Source organism: Hoplias malabaricus, chromosome 2 (genome assembly GCF_029633855.1).
Source record: "Hoplias malabaricus isolate fHopMal1 chromosome 2, fHopMal1.hap1, whole genome shotgun sequence".
Classification (NCBI taxonomy): Eukaryota; Metazoa; Chordata; class Actinopteri; order Characiformes; family Erythrinidae; genus Hoplias; species Hoplias malabaricus.
Window position 1 is genome coordinate 67,154,928 of NC_089801.1, and position 18,447 is coordinate 67,173,374.

General features: G+C 38.3%; 2 protein-coding genes across 5 annotated transcripts; one reads left to right on the forward strand and one right to left on the reverse strand.

Moving 5' to 3' along the window:
• Positions 1–70: 70 nt before the first annotated feature.
• LOC136686948 (cytolytic toxin-alpha-like) lies at positions 71–18,337 on the reverse strand. 4 transcript variants are annotated; one of them, XM_066661069.1, is made up of 13 exons: positions 18,160–18,336; positions 16,279–16,395; positions 13,945–14,037; positions 11,789–13,545; positions 11,364–11,483; positions 11,027–11,115; positions 10,719–10,920; positions 10,526–10,639; positions 6,914–7,015; positions 6,666–6,754; positions 6,338–6,536; positions 6,139–6,252; positions 71–1,562 (listed from the first exon to the last, which is right to left on the reverse strand). In XM_066661069.1, exons 3-13 carry the CDS (start codon positions 14,033–14,035, stop codon positions 1,527–1,529), a joined length of 2,913 nt encoding a protein of 970 aa, XP_066517166.1. In that variant the 5' UTR covers positions 14,036–14,037; positions 16,279–16,395; positions 18,160–18,336; the 3' UTR covers positions 71–1,526. The 4 variants fall into 4 exon arrangements, with proteins under 4 accessions (XP_066517166.1, XP_066517163.1, XP_066517167.1 ...); XM_066661066.1 differs by having other exon boundaries at positions 16,279–16,430; XM_066661070.1 differs by lacking the exon at positions 16,279–16,395 and having other exon boundaries at positions 18,160–18,337.
• LOC136677927 (uncharacterized) lies at positions 14,234–15,214 on the forward strand. The gene has a single exon (XM_066655648.1). The coding sequence runs from the start codon at positions 14,234–14,236 to the stop codon at positions 15,212–15,214; it is 981 nt and encodes a 326-aa protein (XP_066511745.1).
• Positions 18,338–18,447: the final 110 nt, after the last annotated feature.

An 18,447-nucleotide genomic window follows, 5' to 3' on the forward strand; every position in this document is an offset into this window, starting at 1 on the left:
GTATTTTGAGTACAGTGAGATACTTTGACAGACATAGTTAAAACTCAATAAATGTCACCATCAACAGACATTCAACAGTATGTTTACTTTTATTCCATACTGTGATCACATCTCACATCTTTCACATATTTGAAACAGTAAAACAATACAAGAGAACATTCATAAAAACAGTAATAGAAACTTAACTCCTCTCTCCTCAATTTCCCTCTCCCTGTGTTTAACTTGTTACACCTTAAGCTCTCAAAGTGAGTAAATTAACTAAATTACAAAAGCACCTGAGGGTTATAAAAGTGTTCTTAGCGGTTGTACCACTGTCTCTTACAGATTTAAGGAAAGCTAACTGGATAATTCTGCCTATATCCACCAAACACAGACCATCAACACAACAGAAAAACAGGCAAACCCAAACACACCAATAAAATAAACCACTTATTTGGGTCATGAAACTGGTTATAACCCTCACCCTGGTAGCTTTTTTGTGCCTTATCCATAATAAGACGTGCCTGGAGCAAACTGAAGCAGCCCTCTCCGGTAAAATTCATCTTGTCCGAGTGGACGGGAGAAAGCAAATGAATGAGAAAATGGCGTTGTCCAATACAAATAACTGAGTTGCCAGAAATAGATTTTTGCTTTTTGGTATTTAATGGAATATCCTGAGTTTGGGTTAGTCAGGGAATTGTCTTGAAACAACACTTATATTATTTATGTTACCAAAACTCAATAAAACACCTAATGAAAAAAAAAAAACTCTACAAAAATCTTTCAATTAAACTTTTTATCTTAAAGCAGTGCATATATTTAAGTATTGGCTAAAGGCCACCAGAATGACATTTTAGAACAGTCAATTGACACCCCATGAAAAAGTCATTTTGAACATTTTTAAACATATGGCCATCTGAGCTTCATTTGAACTGTACTGTACTGTACTGATGAAGCTTGGGTAACTATATAGAAAACAAACAAACAAACATGGAATAATATATAATAATATATAGAATAAACTTAAATATAATGAAAAAAAAATTATATATATATATATATATATATATATATATATATATACACACACACACACTATCTCATAAAAGTAAATATTTTATTATAAAAAGTAGTCCGTCTACAGTTTGTATAACAGTGTGAATTTACTGTGGTCTCGATATACCTCAACACACAGCCATTAATGTCTAAACCTCTGGCAACAAAAGTGAGTACAAGTTATACAAGCTGTAGACTGACTAATTTACATTGTATAAAAGTGTCATATCTTCAGTGTTGTCCCATTAAAAGATATAATAACATATTTACAATAAAGTGAGGGGTGTACTCACTTTTGTGAGATACTGTATATAATATGGAATGAACTGATATACGTGTTCTGTTAGTTCAGAGGTTTTGAGGAAATTTAAGGAGGGGATCATGTAAGTCCATTAAAAACGAAAAAAAAATACAGTCACTATGTATTGTAATCCTTATGATGCACAAGATTAAATAGCTCAGCTGGTCAAGTTCAGTAGAGTAAAGTAGCTTCAAAAAGGGGTCAACTTCATGTTAATGTTGTCTACCTAAAGGTGAGGGGAAAAAAGGAAAAAAATATCCAGCTTTACTTTCTTTTTATTATGCTATTCATGTAAATCAATGTAACCAACTATATATTTGTGCAGAATCAAAAAAGAAACTTAAGTTAACCATATGAATTATTAAAGGCACAGTCAAAAAGCCACACAGCATATCCATTTTCAGGACAAAACCTTGTATACAGAAATTATAAGAAGAGAAGAAACACTTAATTATTTGAATGGGTGTTAATTGGGCATTATTTTTCCACTTTCTATTGGTCCATTCATCTTAAATTTTCCCACACACAAAGAATTGGCATTTTTAAATGATGAAACTGCACTTGAAATTGTTCAAAATGAAGTGAAAATAAACAAGGTTTTGTCTCAACATCCTCGTGTTTTCTAATGGTAGGATTCCACTTGCACTTTTTCTCACTGGTTCCATACTTCTCCATATGTTTCTCCTCACCACACAGACATTTATCTTATTTAAGTAATGTAATCAATCTTATGGGCACAAACCAGAAGTAGGGGCTTTTACTTATTTATTTTTTATTTTTTATATAAACTCCGCATTGATTCTGGGCTGAATGTTTGCATGCACACAACAAACATTCATTCATTCATTCATTATCTGTAACCGCTTATCCAATTCAGGGTCGCCTGAATCCAGAGCCTACCTGGAATAATTGGGCGCATAATAAAGGGGCACCAGTCCTTCACAGGGCAACACAGACACACACACATTCATACCTACGGACACTTTTGAGTCACCAATCCACCTACCAACATGTGTTTTTGGACTGTGGGAGGAAACCGGAGCACCCGGAGGAAACCCACGCGGACACGGGGAGAACACACCAACTCCTCACAGACAGTCACCCGGAGCTGGAATCGAACCCACAACCTCCAGGTCCCTGGAGCTGTGTGACTGCGACACTACCTGCTGCACCACCGTGCATCCACAAAACAAACAGGAAATGGCAAAATCGAAATACAGAGTTTAACTGCAACTTGTGAGGGAAGGCCTACACTTTCTTCTTCAGATTTCAATATTTGCAAAGTTCCACTTACAGCAGCACAGAAGAAAGAGGTAAAAGTTTTACTTTGCGTGAAAAAAATGCAATCTACCCCATCACTGTGGATGGGAAGTGGACTAAAAGTAATCACATCCAGTTAGAGATGTAAGCCTTAATATGAAGTACCCTAAATTCTTACTAATCTTTTTCAATACTTACTGCCTGCCTTGAGGAGATTAATATTTGGATGAAACACAATTTTCTTCAGTTGAATGGTACAAAAACTGAAGTGATGTTGATTGGCACCCAACATCAGATCCAGTCATCCCCCATAACCAGTATTATACTGTCGGGTCACACTACTCCTCTGACCTCAACAGTTACTAATCTTGGCATAATATTGGTTCCCAAGCTCGCTTTTGAAGCTCATATCATACATCTCTGTAAAATCACTTTTTATCACCTCAGAAACATCCCTCACCACTTCAGAAGCTGAGAAGTTGGTTCACGCTTTTGTTGCCTCCAGGCTGGAATACTGTAATGCACTTCTTATTGGGATTCTGAACAAGAATCTTCAGTGACTACAGCATGTTCAAACAGTGCTGCACGGACCCTGTTCAGAGTACGGAAACACAAACACCCATCCTCTGTGCACTTCGCTGGCTTCCTGTCTCTGCTACGATTGAATATAAGATTTCTCTCCTAACCTATCAGTGCATTTATGGAAATGCCCAACCCTATCCTAAGGAACTCATAACACCACAAACATCATCACAATCCTTTCATTCTGTGAACTCGAATCACCTCTCCCATCCGTGAAATAAACTCAGCACCACTGTTGAGGTGCACACCAGGTAGTGATGTCAAATGGTTGAAATGGTAGTGGAGCTTCGCTCTGGAGCATAAAGTATTATGGCAAGCCGTTTTAACATTAAATCTTGCGACTGGATTTACATTACAGATACCTGCAAATCATTTATGACTAGACACAATTCAAAATTAAGATATCTCTAATTATCTTTTGACTAGGCGAAATAATTTGAGATATCTCTATTACATTTTGACTAGTGTCAATAATGTCAAATTTACTATTGAGTTCAATGGAAGGTCCAATTCAAGATCTCTGAAATTAATTATTGACTTACATTTCAGATACATATACAATTACATTATGACTAGTCAAAAAGTAAATTAGAGATATCTTGCACATTTGTACATTTGTACAATTGTACTAGATATGTTGAATGAAATTAATGACTAGTCAAAACTATGGCAAGCCATTTTAGCGTTCTGCCATTTTAGAATTCAATTTGCACATGTGGAAATTCAATTGTTACTAGTAAAAAAGCTATTTTTACTAGTAAGAATTTACATCTTACTAGTAAGATTTCTGTGGCCAATAGTGAAAATTTTATTTAATATATCAGGAATTTTATATTTACTAGTAAAAATTAAATTATTGATATCAGAAATAAAACTTTCAACTTTTCTCATTCATTTTATTGGGGGAAACGTTTTTACTAGTAAAAAATCAATTATTGATATCCAAAATTATTTTTCACTAGTGGCAATTTAATTCTTGACATTAAATATTTAATTTTTTACTAGTGAAAATGTAATTCTTAATATCACAAAATAAATCTTTACTAGTAAGAATTCAATTTCCACTAGTAAAAATTCAATTTATACTAGTAAAAATTTTATTTGTACTAGCATTAGTTAATTTTGTATTAGTAAGAATTAAATTTTTACAAGCAAAAATGCCAACTATAATTTTTACTAGTGAAAATTATTTGTTTACTAGTAATAATTTAAATTCCACAGGTAAAATCTATATTATTAAATGTGAAATGTATGGCAAGACGTTTTAGATTTTAATAATTTTGTCTTGATATCAAGAATTCAATTTGCATATGTGAAAATTCAGTTGTTAATAGTAAAAATGCTAAAACGGCTTGCAATACAAAACTAAGTTAGAGATATCCGAAATTGTATTTTTGACTTGTCAGAATTCCTTTTAAGATATCTTCAAATAAATTACAGATATCTTGCATTTATTCACCTTTTGTATTTCTGATATCTTACATGATAATTCTGACTAGTCAGAATGTGATTGTAGATATCTTCATTTATTATCCGTACTAGTCAAAAAGTAACTGACTTACAGAGCACATTTTCGCACCATGTAAAATTTTGGGTGTTGGTCTGCATATTACAGTGGATTTTGGTTTTACATTTACAATAAAGTTACTTACAACTATTGATAGTCATGGGTTGCTTTTTTAAGCTTGATTTTTAGGCTTGCTTCTTCTATAGAGATAATGTCCAAGAAAATAAGCCAAATGTACATGGTATGTTCATATGTTGCCATCTATTGGCGACAGAATGCAATTAAATGCAATGCATTTAATGTGGAACAGAAAATTTCCCCCAATCCCTGACATGTAAATAAACATTTGAACATTTCTCATTGATGGAGCATCTGCTAGTGTTTCAGAAAATAAGCCCAAAATCAGTTAAAATGAAAACACCTGGCAACCAAGGCAACACATGGGGTGACTCAATGACTAGAATTCAGATATCTGAATGTTTTTTGACTATTTGGTTTCGAATTTGAGATATTTTTAATACTAATTTAGCTGAAGACACCACACACTGATAGTGCTGAAATATGTTTACATCGTAATAACATCAGCCAATGCTCCTTCAATGATAAATGTTCATAAATTTATTTATATGTCAGGGATTGGGGGAAATACAGAAAAAATCTACAATGCTGAAGTTGGCTTCTTATACAGAGTTGCTGTTCTACCTTAAATGGTGCATTAATTACATTCTGTCGCCAATAGAAGGCAACATGTGAAAATGACTTCAATACCGTGCAAATATTACATGTTTGGCTTATTTTCCATGGGCATTAATTCTATGAAGCAAGCCCAAAATGCAACTACATTTTAGGAACAATCTCAAAAAAGCAACCCACGGCTACAAATATTTGTAAGTGATGTTACTGAAAATGTGAAACCAAAATCCCCTATTATATGCATTTTATGCATAGTATTCCTTTAACCCATGTTAATCTTTTAACTTATAATGGGTTTAAATGTGTTAAAAGCTTAACATAAAATTGACTACTTTCCGTTTGAGTCACACATTCATTGGTTCAGCAGTAGAGGGCATATATGATCAGTAGTAAATGAAACATTTACAAACTCACGTTAACCATTTCCTATTTTTTAGTTTTCAGTCTTTGGGAAAGCTGTAAAGACTGATATCAGTCTTTCCAGTGCCCTTCAATAAAAAAGCCTTTGCATGTCTGAAAAAAAGGCTGAGCCCATATTTCGAATAAACGTGTTGTTTTTCAACTAAATTAGATATTTTGTGTGTTTTTAATGACATGTCTTAATTTAGGGTAATTCTATCATATTAAGGCTGATAGGTTTTACAAGCCGGGGTGCCTTTTACCATACTGAGGGCTGCAAAAATATGAATACATACACACAAGCTGATCAGTGATAACAAAATTACATAACAGGTATAAACTTGACATCACAGTTACTTACTTCAACAATGCTGCACATGTTCATGAAAACATCTCCATTTATGTAAAGATATGACACTTTCTCCAATGGTATACGGTGCTTGTACGTACAGAACACGTGTCCATTCACAATTACCTTGAGAAATAAAACCAAAATATTTTGTGTAATTTTACATTTTACTTGCATATCAAAGTCATTTTCATGTGTTCTAATACTTTACCCTATATCCATCGTTTTCAGGGACAATAAACAAATCAAAGGCTCCTCCTTTGACAAATGGCGCTTCATAAACCTCTTCTGGACCCCACGATCTATTTATTAAGCTGTTGCAGACTACACTGTGGTTCCAAAACCGAGGATTAAAGTGGAATGCAAAATTATCATATTCAGCTGGCCCACATTTCAGATTTATGGCAAATCTGTAAATGTAAAGAAAAAAATATGTTTAAAAAAGCATTTGTATAGGTTTTAAATGCTGAATTGGGAAAAAAAAAACTTCTGCAGTGCATTACATATTGTTTTCATTGGTCACCATCATGAGCTCATACCTATCACAGACTGAAGGAACAACACCTTGGAAGTACAAAGCCTGTCTAACCGATAGTCCTCCAGTGATTGGACCATTATAGGTTTTGCTCTGTGTTGATCATAAGCACAATATGTAGAAGTAAAAAATAGATGTCAAAATAATATTAACAAGCAATATTAATTGTCTAATTTAAGACAATTTTATATAAAAAACTTGTTTATATTAATACAAGGAACCTTAATCCGCTTTTGGAATGGTGCTACTCACAGGGCTGCAGACTGGTTTTAACTCTTGTGACGGGATGTTTGAATCTTTATGACGTGACATTCCTGAGTGAAGTTCCTTACCGAAAGTGGATGTTTTCCATTGCTGAGAAGAAAACAAATATGCATCATTTTAATGAAATCATATACATCTGAGCTATAGCAGGGATCACATTGAGACCACATTCCACATTCTGGACCAGACCTGAAACCTTGAAGTCATATTAAAAAAGCCAGCAATTTCACTTCAAGACCTAATGTGTTTATTGAAATTTGTTACACAAGGCTAGCACTGGCTAAGGTTATATTTTTATACATAAATACATAAATATACATACACACACACACACACTATATTGCCTTAAGTATTCACTCACCCATCAAAATAATTTAATTCAGGTGTTCCAATCACTTCCATGGCCACAGGCCATACCAATACTAGAGAAGTATCTCTTTACTTCGTCATTTAAAATGGTAAAATTACCCATATAATTAGTACCGGTACCTTAAGGAGGAGTGATTTAGAATAAGAGCGGTATTTCCAATGAGTGCCACATTGGGGTAGTGTGCACCCGCAGCGCTTTGCTAGTTTTAGACATTACAGATATCTGCAATTCATTTATGTCTAGACCAGGGGTCGGCAACCTTTACCACACAAAGAGCCATTTGGACCCGTTTCACACAGTAAAAAAAACACTGGGAGCCACAAAACCCTTTTGAAATTTTACATGAAATAACACTGCATATAACAGGTTTTTTTTGCCTTTGTGCTATGTATAAACAAACTATACTGTGTTACATTTATGAAATTAATCAACGACTGCAGAAAAATGAAATAACATTTCTGCATGCAACAAAACAATTTTAACTCTTTTAAAAAAAAAGACGTTGTGTTGACGGTTAAGTAAAATACTCAACGTCCATTTGAGTCCCTGTAGTAATGGGGAAAAAAGGCCGAACTTAAATTATCCACTGGCAGCAAACAAAAATGCTGTCCTCTCTCTGCGTGCCGTCATCCTTTTACTGGCGCCGTGCAGTCAGCTGTCAAAAAGTTCAAGAAACCGCACACTGGCGGGTGTCGCACGTTGGAAATTGTGACGTGTATTAAGAGCGACAAAATATTTTAAATATTAAAATATTTTAGATGTTACAAGATCTCCATAATCTTCATAGAATTACATTTTGAAAATGAACGACCTAAAATAAAATAAAATTTAATTAAATACTCAGTAATTATTTTCAAAAGCTGAGCTGCTTCAGAGGGTTCAAAGAGCCGCATGAGGCTCTGGAGCCGCGGGTTGCCGACCCCTGGACTAGACACTTCTAAACTAAGATATCTCTAATCATATTTTGACTAGGTGAAAAAACTATTTGAGATATCTTAAATGAAATTTTGACTAGTGTACATGACGTCAAATTTACTATTGAGTTCAATGGAAGCTCCATTTCAGTCTGAAATTAATTATTGACTATCTTAAACTTACATTTCAGATATCTACAATAAAATTATGACTAGTCAAAAAGCTTGATACAAAAATTTTTTGATATCAAAAATTCTATTTTTACATGTGATATTTTAATTTTTAATTCAAATTTTTACCAGTAAAAATGTTTCCGCCATTAAAATGAATGTGGAAAATCTTGAATTATTACTAGCAAGAAATACATTTTTTGTATCAGATATCAAAAATTAAAATTTCACTAGTAATAATTTCATTTTTGATATCAGATATTTTGATATTTGATATTTTATATTTACTAGTGAAAGTTTAATTTCTGATATCAAGAATAAAATTTTTACTAGTAAATATTAAATTGAAATCTTGACAATTGAAATCTTACTAGTAAGATTTAAATCCTTACTAGTAAACATAGCTGATTACTAGTAACAATTAAATTTTCACATGTAAATTGAATTCTCGTTATCAAGAAAAAAATATTTAAAGCTTTATGGCTTGCCATAAAGATATCTGTAATTTATTTTAAGATATCTTAAAAGGAATTCTATCTAGTCAAACATCAAATTTGGGATATCTCTAACTTAGTTTTAACTAGTCATTAGTTTTATTCAAGAGATCTAGAATTTAATTTCAGATATCTCCAATTTAGTTTCATTCATTCATTCATTACCTGTAAGCGTTGATCCAATTCAGGGTCGTGGTGGGTCCAGAGAATACCTGGAATCATTGGGCGCAAGGCGGGAATACACCCTGGAGGGGGCGCCAGTCCTTCACAGGGCAACACAGACACACACACACATTCACTCACACCTACGGACACTTTTGAGTCGCCAATCCACCTACCAACGTGTGGTTTTGGACTGTGGGAGGAAACCGGAGCAATTTAGTTTCAGATATCTTAAATTTTAATTAAAGATTTTTGAACTCAATTGGTAATTGAGTATGACAATTGTACCATTGAACTCAATGGTAAAGATTACGTAATTGACACTAGTCAAAATATAATTAGAGATATCTTAATATAGAATTGTGTCTAGTCATAAATGAATTGCATATATCTGTTATGTAAATCCAATGTAAATTGTTTCCTTTTACATTCTAAAAATGTTCTATGGCAGTCACTCACAAAAATTCTGGATGCCTTCTTCTTTACTCCTCAAATTACCTACCCAAATAAACCCATGCTGCACACATGGACTTTTCCACAAACAACGCCACAGCTGCGTATAAGATATGTGATGGATACGCAGCCCCAGTAACGGACCATGTACAGCTCACATCACTACAACATAGCGTCCATATAACCAAAATATAGAGCCCATATGACTAAAACATAGAGCCCATATCACTAAAACGTAGCCGCTGTGTAAACAAGGGGTGTGTATATTGACCCCAACCAATAGTATGGAAGAATCTTATCATCTAAACGTCTTAAGACTTTCAAAAGTGCTGTTTAACAGGGCATTTTCTGTACAGGATTTTTGTGCTAACTCAGCGCATTTTGCCGTCTTAAGACGTTCAAAAAGAACGTGTTAACATTGATGTCAATTTAGGCATTAAGACCCAAAAGGCGTTTCATATATTCAAACAGCCTTAGGTTTTTGCCATGGCATTGTTTCAGTATTGGTATTGAGATATTTAGGCAGGTATCGTATCGAAAGTCATAATTTTGGAATTGTGACAACACTACCTAGGCATGAGACCTAGACTGCTTTCACAAATATATGTGAAAGAATGGTTTGCTCCCAGGAGCTCAGTGAAGTGGTAATGTAGGATGTCACCAGTGCAACAAGTCCATTTGTGAAATTTCCTCACTACTACATATTCCACAGTCTACTGTCTTGTGATTGGGAACAACAGCAACTCAGATACAAAGTGGTAGGCCAGGCCTTCTCTCCAACACCAGCATCTGACCTCACAAATGCAAGTCTGGAAGAATGGTCAAAAATTCCCATTAACATACTCCTAAATCATGTGGAAAGCCTTCCAAGAAGAGTTGAGCTGTTATAGCTGCAAAGAATAGGCCAACGTCATATTAAATCCTACGGATTAAGAGTAAGATATCACTCAAGTTCATAAGTGTGCAACAGCAGATGAGCAAATACTTTTGGCAATATAGTGTATTGTGTTATAAAGCATCTATAACATTGACTTACTGCAACAATACCAGTGGTGTTCATGCAGACATCGCCTTCGATGTAAATTGTAATCACATTAGATATTGGCATGCTGTGATCAAAAAGTCCAAATTTTCGCCCGTTCACATAAACCTGGAAATAAAATAAAGTTAATTCTGCAAGTTTAGTTGTTTAAAAAATGTTATTCCACATAGTCTGTTAATAATTATACCTCATAGCAGTTTGGTCTAATGACAAAGAAGATATCAAATGCTGATCCTTTTGGTGTAGGACACCAGCGAAAGACTTCTTCTTTCTCCCAGTGTCCATTCCTTTGACTTTTAAAGATAGTGTTCGCCGAATACATGCGTGGGTTGAAGTGAAAAGCAATGTCATCGCCATCCTTCTGTCCAGTTTTCAGATTGATGCTAAACCTAAATTAATTTGGTGTTTAAAATAAATGTTAATGCTTATTGTATGCCAATAAAATATCAAAGTGTTTTGTATGTTTATTGTGTGATCAAAAAATAAAGTACATACCTTGAGGCCTGTGGATGAACAACTCCTTGGAAGTACAAAGCCATTTCTGGTCTCAGCCCTCCTGGGATTGTGCCCACATAGGGAATGCTCTGTAAAGGTTATTTAGATATTTTCTAGATATAAAATAATGTTCACATTATAGAGAGTAATGGTACTGGATCCTCTACATGGTGATCACAAGTCACACATACTTTGACCATTTGTACTACAGACAAGCACCAAGCTGAGCTGTTATCTGTTTATCTGTATATTTGACTTTAAAATTATAATAATACTAATTAACTTTTTAAAAACTAACTTTTTTAAATGAAGCCACATTGTAAACAATTTAACTTACAATGTTGCTGAGTCGATCTGTAACTTCTCTCTGGATGGTTGACAGACTCCAGTATGAGGTGCCCAGGCTGGTTGTTATTTTATTACTTAGTTCCTTATAGAAGGATTGCATGGTCTCATTCTGTGGAGAACAAAATCAAGACAAATATTCTGTTATTTGGGCTGCATCCCAAGCCTACAATTTGTATACCTCTTACATGATGGAGTATAACTTTCTTACACTTTGATAACCAGCATGAGAAGAATTTGTTCCATGAAATCTCAATCTATTTGACAACATATATTCTTACTGAATTAATTAGTTTTATATTTCTCTTAAATTCAAAATAGTAGTTGATTATTATTATAGCGATTGCAATAATAATTATGCCAATAATCATTATTCAGAACTCTATGATAGGGAGAAGGGAATAATTACCCACTTACCAACGATTGGCCCACTGGAATATTAATCTTCCCTTGAAGGGAGAATTTGATAAAATCACTGGCTTCACTCACTCCCACATCACTGACTGCTCTGTACCGGACCCAGTACTCATTTGCTAGCTCTAGTCCAGTTAGTGTGAATTGTTCTTTTGCATCTGGAGTGTCTGTGGTTTCCCAGTCTTTATCATCAGCTCCCGATTGATCTGGCTCGTTCACTCTGTGTTCCACTCTGAATCGCACTGTCTCTCCAGTGGATGGTTTCTGCATCTTCAGGAGCACATTTGTGTTCTGAATTTCCACAATGGGGGCAGGAGGCTTGGACACAGGCTGAAACTTGCTGTCTAGCATTTTCCCACTTTTATGTAAAAGGATGGAAGCACCAGGATTGGAGGCGTCTGAGATGGAGGCAATGACAAATCTGGTTTTCTTTTCACTTTTATTGGCATCAGAAAAGCTTTTGAAGAGGAAAAGGTTGTCTTTCATCCTTTCAGATATTTCAGGATTGTTGAACCAACCAGGCATGTCTTGGTCAATTGATTCTGGAACTGCTGTCAGTATTTCAAAATCTTCTACCTTCAGAAACTCAGTTACTGCCGACAGATAAGAGTCTTCTTTTGTCAGAGAGGTGAAGGAGAAGCAAACTACCTTGTCCACCATGGGATCAAAGAGGATTTTATTGAACTGGGCTAAGGATGGAATTACTGGGACACCACTTAGTTCCTTGGTGTAGGACTTCAGCAGATCTAGTTCACTCTGCATGTTCTCTAAAAATTGCTGCATTCTGTCAGCTGTAAAAGGGGACTCATCATGGACCTCAAGGAGTTTAAATAGTACCTGATCAGTCTCTTCACCACCCCGAATAGCAGGAATGAGCCTTTGTAATGTGTTCTGTAACATCAGCTTGTACCCAACAAGCAATTTTTGAAATGTCTTCAGCTTTACAAGTAGATGTTGGAAATAATTTGTCATTGGGTCTTTAACTAAGTCACTGCATTGCATCTCTGCATTTTCCAGGTCTTCCAGCAAACCCTCTATTTTAGATACCAGCATTGAGCTGATGTTTCTCTCTATTTTCACTGACTGTTGGTCTAAATTTGCAAGAGGATAAAGCCAAACTTTCACTGGCACAGCATCATTCTCCCTCTGCTTTAGCAATGATGGCAGTGTCTTAAAAAGCTGCACAGCTTCCATGTATGTTGTAGGGTGCGTATCAATATTATAGTCACCATAAAATGTACAGTTGATGTTTTCAGCCAGTTCTTTTTCTTTCTCGTTCATTTTTATAGCTCCATCTCCTTCAACAGTAAGGCATTTGAGCTTCTTGACCATAACATGTAGCTTTCCATCAACATCTTGTTTGTTCTCATTCTCTGAGGCTGTTTTGTCAAACACCATAAAAGCATGGCCTCCATAAAGTATCGCTGTTACAACATGAGTGGCAGTCCTCTCTTCAAAGACGTCAGGGTATGTGATTTTGCCCAGTTGAGTCATAGTAAGTTGGTCAAATCTAGTTGTTTGGCTGTACTGCAGAGTGACCCGGGACTGTCGGGGTGAGGACTTTTTGTCATTCAAGTACCTGGCTGACCCTGAAACCTCCACTAAACCACCCAGAAAGCTGGCTTTGAGTGAGGCGCTCAGATCTAAAAGACTGGTCTTTTCACTAAGAGTCTCAGAGGCAGAGAACCTTAGATCCGTCTTGTGTAGGTTGTGCGAATCCACATCCTTATTTAATGATGTTTTATCCCATAGAGTCACACCTGAAATGAATTAGAGACTGCAACTGATGACTGATTTAAAGAGAGGATATGTGTATAAACTGTAAACAGGGATTTTAAATGTTTTAAGCTTGCACTTTTAAATAGAGAACAATACGTATATTTAGAAACTAATTTCAAATGAACAACAAAAAAAATCCTATATATATATATATATAGGATTTTTTTTGTTGTTCATTTGAAATTGTAAATGTAGAAATACAATTAATACATAAGTATAAATAAACCTTAATATCAATAAATTAAGAACCATGTGTATAGAAATGAATCGGGTAACATTACATTATCCCATCTCCACATTTAAAACTAATTCAGTCTGGATAAGGCTTAACGATATATGTTTGGTTTTATGGTTGAATATGTAAAATCATGAAGCTATACCTGGAATAAAGAAATCCCTGCGACAGTCGTACAGCATACCAAGACGCATGTACCTTCCAAGGGCTGCCATTTCAATAGTACCGTACTCCATAACTGTTCAGAAAAACATAAGAAAGAACTGTTAGTCAGTCCAGATATAACATTTTCAGCTTAATCCATTTCACTATCCGTGGTACTCTGCTATTAAAAATATATAAGAACACGAAGAATTTCTATGTAGTGTTTTTCAAGCACTGTAATAATTATGTGACAGAGGATTTAGTATTTATTTCTGATTGTATACGATTTTATGACTAACACTACACTACATTCCTCAATTACACTGCAAATTACACCCCCCCCCCCACTCTCTGCTTTTACTTCACTCCCCCTCCAGTGCCTTTACTCCACTCCACCTCCCACTCCTCTTTGCTTTTACTTTACTCCCTCCACTCCTCTCTACTTTTACGCCACTCCCCCTCCCACTCCTCTCTGCTTTTACTCCACTCCCCCTCCCACTCCTCTCTGCTTTTACTCCACTCCCCCTTCCACTCCTCTCTGCTTTTACTCCACTCCCCCTCCCACTCCTCTCTGCTTTTACTCCACTCCCCCTCCCACTCCTCTCTGCTTTTACTCCACTCCCCCTCCCACTCCTCTCTGCTTTTACTCCACTCCCCCTTCCACTCCTCTCTACTTTTACGCCACTCCCCCTCCCACTCCTCTCTGCTTTTACTCCACTCCCCCTCCCACTCCTCTCTGCTTTTACTCCACTCCCCCTCCCACTCCTCTCTGCTTTTACTCCACTCCCCCTTCCACTCCTCTCTGCTTTTACTCCACTCCCCCTCCCACTCCTCTCTGCTTTTACTCCACTCCCCCTCCCACTCCTCTCTGCTTTTACTCCACTCCCCCTTCCACTCCTCTCTGCTTTTACTCCACTCCCCCTCCCACTCCTCTCTGCTTTTACTCCACTCCCCCTCCCACTCCTCTCTGCTTTTACTCCACTCCCCCTTCCACTCCTCTCTACTTTTACGCCACTCCCCCTCCCACTCCTCTCTGCTTTTACTCCACTCCCCTTCCCACTCCTCTCTGCTTTTACTCCACTCCCCCTCCCACTCCTCTCTGCTTTTACTCCACTCCCCCTCCCACTCCTCTCTTCTCCCCTACTCCTCTCTGCTTTTTGTCTACTCCCCCTCCCACTCCTCTCTCTCCCCACTCCCACTCCTCTCTTCCCCCCCACTCCTCTCTGCTTTTAGTCTACTCCCCCTCCCACTCCTCTCTGTTGTTGTTTTAGGAACAACATATCGGAGGGCCGTGACACTGCGACCTTTCCCAGTATAGGAAAAAAATTAAATCAGTTCCAGAAAAATCCCCTCTGACTTGTCAGTTAAGCCTCTGTTTCCATACAAATGTGTGCACAAGACAATGAAATCTTTTTAGGGATTTTTCATAGAAAACAACACCCTAGGCGTACGCCTTTTCACACACCATCTAATATAGTGTCCATCATAAACATATTACAATCTGGGGTCATTCAGACCCTTCTAGGGGGTGTCCAATAGCCATATATGACCTTTGAATGGGAATATATTGGGAGTGGGATGTCCAGAAATTGGGTTTGAGGGGGTCTGCCGACTTCGCGGCGTCGACTGCCAGCTAGTCTCGGACCCCTGAACAACATATCGAAAGGCCAGGTCACTGTGACCTTGCCTAGTATGGAAAAAAAAATCAGGAAATTTATTCCTGAAAAATGTTCTATCTGCTTTTACTCCACTCCCCCCCTCCCACTCTTTTTCTGCTTTTACTCCTCCCCCCACTCCTCCCTCTCCCCGTCCCACTCCTCTCCACTTAACTCCGCCCCCCCAACTCCTTTTTGCTTTTCCTCCCACCCCTCCCTGTTTGCATGCTAGATAATAGGTCATGTTTTTCTGGCCCTGGGTCCGGAAATGGGGAAGAAATTTAACGTCTCTATACAAAATGGCTTTCTCTCAGATTAACTTTTCACTCTGCTTCACTGGCTCAGGCACAGCTGAGAAAGGAACAGTCACCTTCTTGCTCAAACATAACATTCCACATTAAAAGATGCAGATTTTCTGAATGAACACAAACAGGAGAGTTTGATTTGCTTTTAATTTAGGATCTGAGGTTTCTAATGGTATGCGGAGCTCACAAGAATTATAAAGTTGATTATATAACTTATGTTCGGGTCCAAAGAGTTAGTAGTTACTAGTAGTTAGTAGTTAAGCCTGTTTTGAATCTTGGCAGTGATGTGGCAATAAAACAATAACAGCACCAGTTGCTTCACTCTGTTTGCAGCAACAATAAATAAATAAATAAAAACAGGTAGCCCTACAGTACCTGAAATAAAGGTGTGATATCTCACTCGTGTCTGGGTCCTTCTCTCTTCCTCTCTGTCTCGTTCACCCTGGTTAAGTTGAGCTCTCAGGTCCTGCCATGTTGACTAAACTCTCTCATCTTCGGAAAAAAGGAAGTGGTCTCTCAAGTAGAGACTTGTGAACATATGTTATAAAACATTACACAACCAGGAAGGCGCTGTGTCCTCTTTGTTTTTCTGCACTCCACCCACTTCTCTCTGTTTTACTCTACTCCCCCTCCTACTCCTCTCTGTTTTACTCCACTCCCCCCCACTCCTCACTGCTTTTAGTCCACTCCCCCTCCCACTCCTCTCTGCTTTTACTCCTCTCCCCCCACTCCTCTCTGTTTTACTCCACTCCCCCCACCCCTCCCTGCTTTTACTCCACTCCCCTTCCCATTCCTCTCTCTCCCCTCACCTCTCTGCTTTTACTCCACTCCCACTCCTCTCTCTCCCCCCTCCCACTCCTGTCTTTTCCCCCTTCCACTCCTCTCTGCTTTTACTCCACTCCCCCTCCCACTACTCTCTGCTTTTACTTCACTCCCCCCCACTCCTCTCTGCTTTACTCCACTCCCCCTCCTACTCCCCTCTCTCCCCCCTCCCACTCCTCTCTCTACCCCCTCCCACTCCTCTCTCCCCCCCACTTCTCTCCGCTTTTACTCCACTCCCCTTCCCATTCCTCTCTCTCCCCTCACCTCTCTGCTTTTACTTCACTCCCACTCCTCTCTCTCCCCCCTCCCACTCCTGTCTTTTCCCCCTTCCACTCCTCTCTGCTTTTACTCTACTCCCGCTCCCACTACTCTCTGCTTTTACTTCACTCCCCCCACTCCTCTCTGCTTTACTCCACTCCCCCTCCTACTCCCCTCTCTCCCCCCTCCCACTCCTCTCTCTACCCCCTCCCACTCCTTACTCCCCCCACTCCTCTCCGCTTTTACTCTACTGTCCCTCCCACCCCCTCTGCTTTTACTCAACTCCCCCTCCCACTCCTCTCTGCTTTTACTCCACTTCGCCTCCCCCTCCTCTCCCCCCATTTATCTCTGATTTACTCCACTCCCCCTCCCACTCCACCCCCACCCACTCCTCTCTGCTTTTACTCCACTCCCCCTCCCACTCCTCTCTCTCCCCCCTCCCACTCCTCTCAGCTTTTACTCTACTCCCCCTCCCACCCCTCTCTGCTTTTACTCCACTCCCTCTCCCACTCCTCTCTCTCCCCCCTCCCACTTCTCTCTTTCCTCCCTCCTACTCCTCTCTGCTTTTACTCTACTCCCGCTCTGACCCTTTTCTGCTTTTACTCCACTCCCCCTCCCACTCCCCCCCACACTCCTCTCTGCTTTTACTCCACTCCCCCTCCCACTCCCCCCCACACTCCTCTCTGCTTTTACTTCACTTCCCCTCCCACTCCACTCCTCTTGGCTTTTCCACCCCTCCCTGTTTGCATGCAAGACAATAGGTCAACTTTTTTTGGCCCTGGCTCTGAACATGGGGAAGAAACTTAATGTCTCGATCCAAAATGGCCTTCTCTCTTTTCACCCTGCTTCACTGGCTCAGGTACAGCAGAGAAAGTGCATGTGGAGGCATTTGAACAGTGCAGGGGCCGCTGAATGTTGCAAAGCATGAAAAGCGTAATGACTGTTCTATTCCTGCTCTATAGGCGGGTAAAATTGACTTATATTTCCTGTTACCATTTCATTACTTAATGTGGAACTGGCTCCAAACTTGGGAGACTATACCAGAAATAACACCAATACTAAACAACTTGAGTTACAAATGAGTATCTATAGTAATGCAGACATAATAAACTCTGTTTGCAGCAAAAATAAATAAATAAATAAATAAATAAATAAAAACAGGTAGCCCTACAGTACCTGAAATAAAGGTGTGATATCTCACTCGTGTCTGGGTCCTTCTCTCTTCCTCTCCGTCTCGTTCACCCTGGTTAAGTTGAGCTCTCAGGTCCTGCCATGTTGACTAAACTCTCTCTTCTTCGGAAAAAAGGAAGTGGTCTCTCAAGTAGAGACTTGTGAACATATGTTATAAAACATTACACAACCAGGAAGGCGCTGTGTCCTCTTTGTTTTTCTGCACTCCACCCACTTCTCTCTGTTTTACTCTACTCCCCCTCCCACTCCTCTCTGTTTTATTCCACTCCCTCC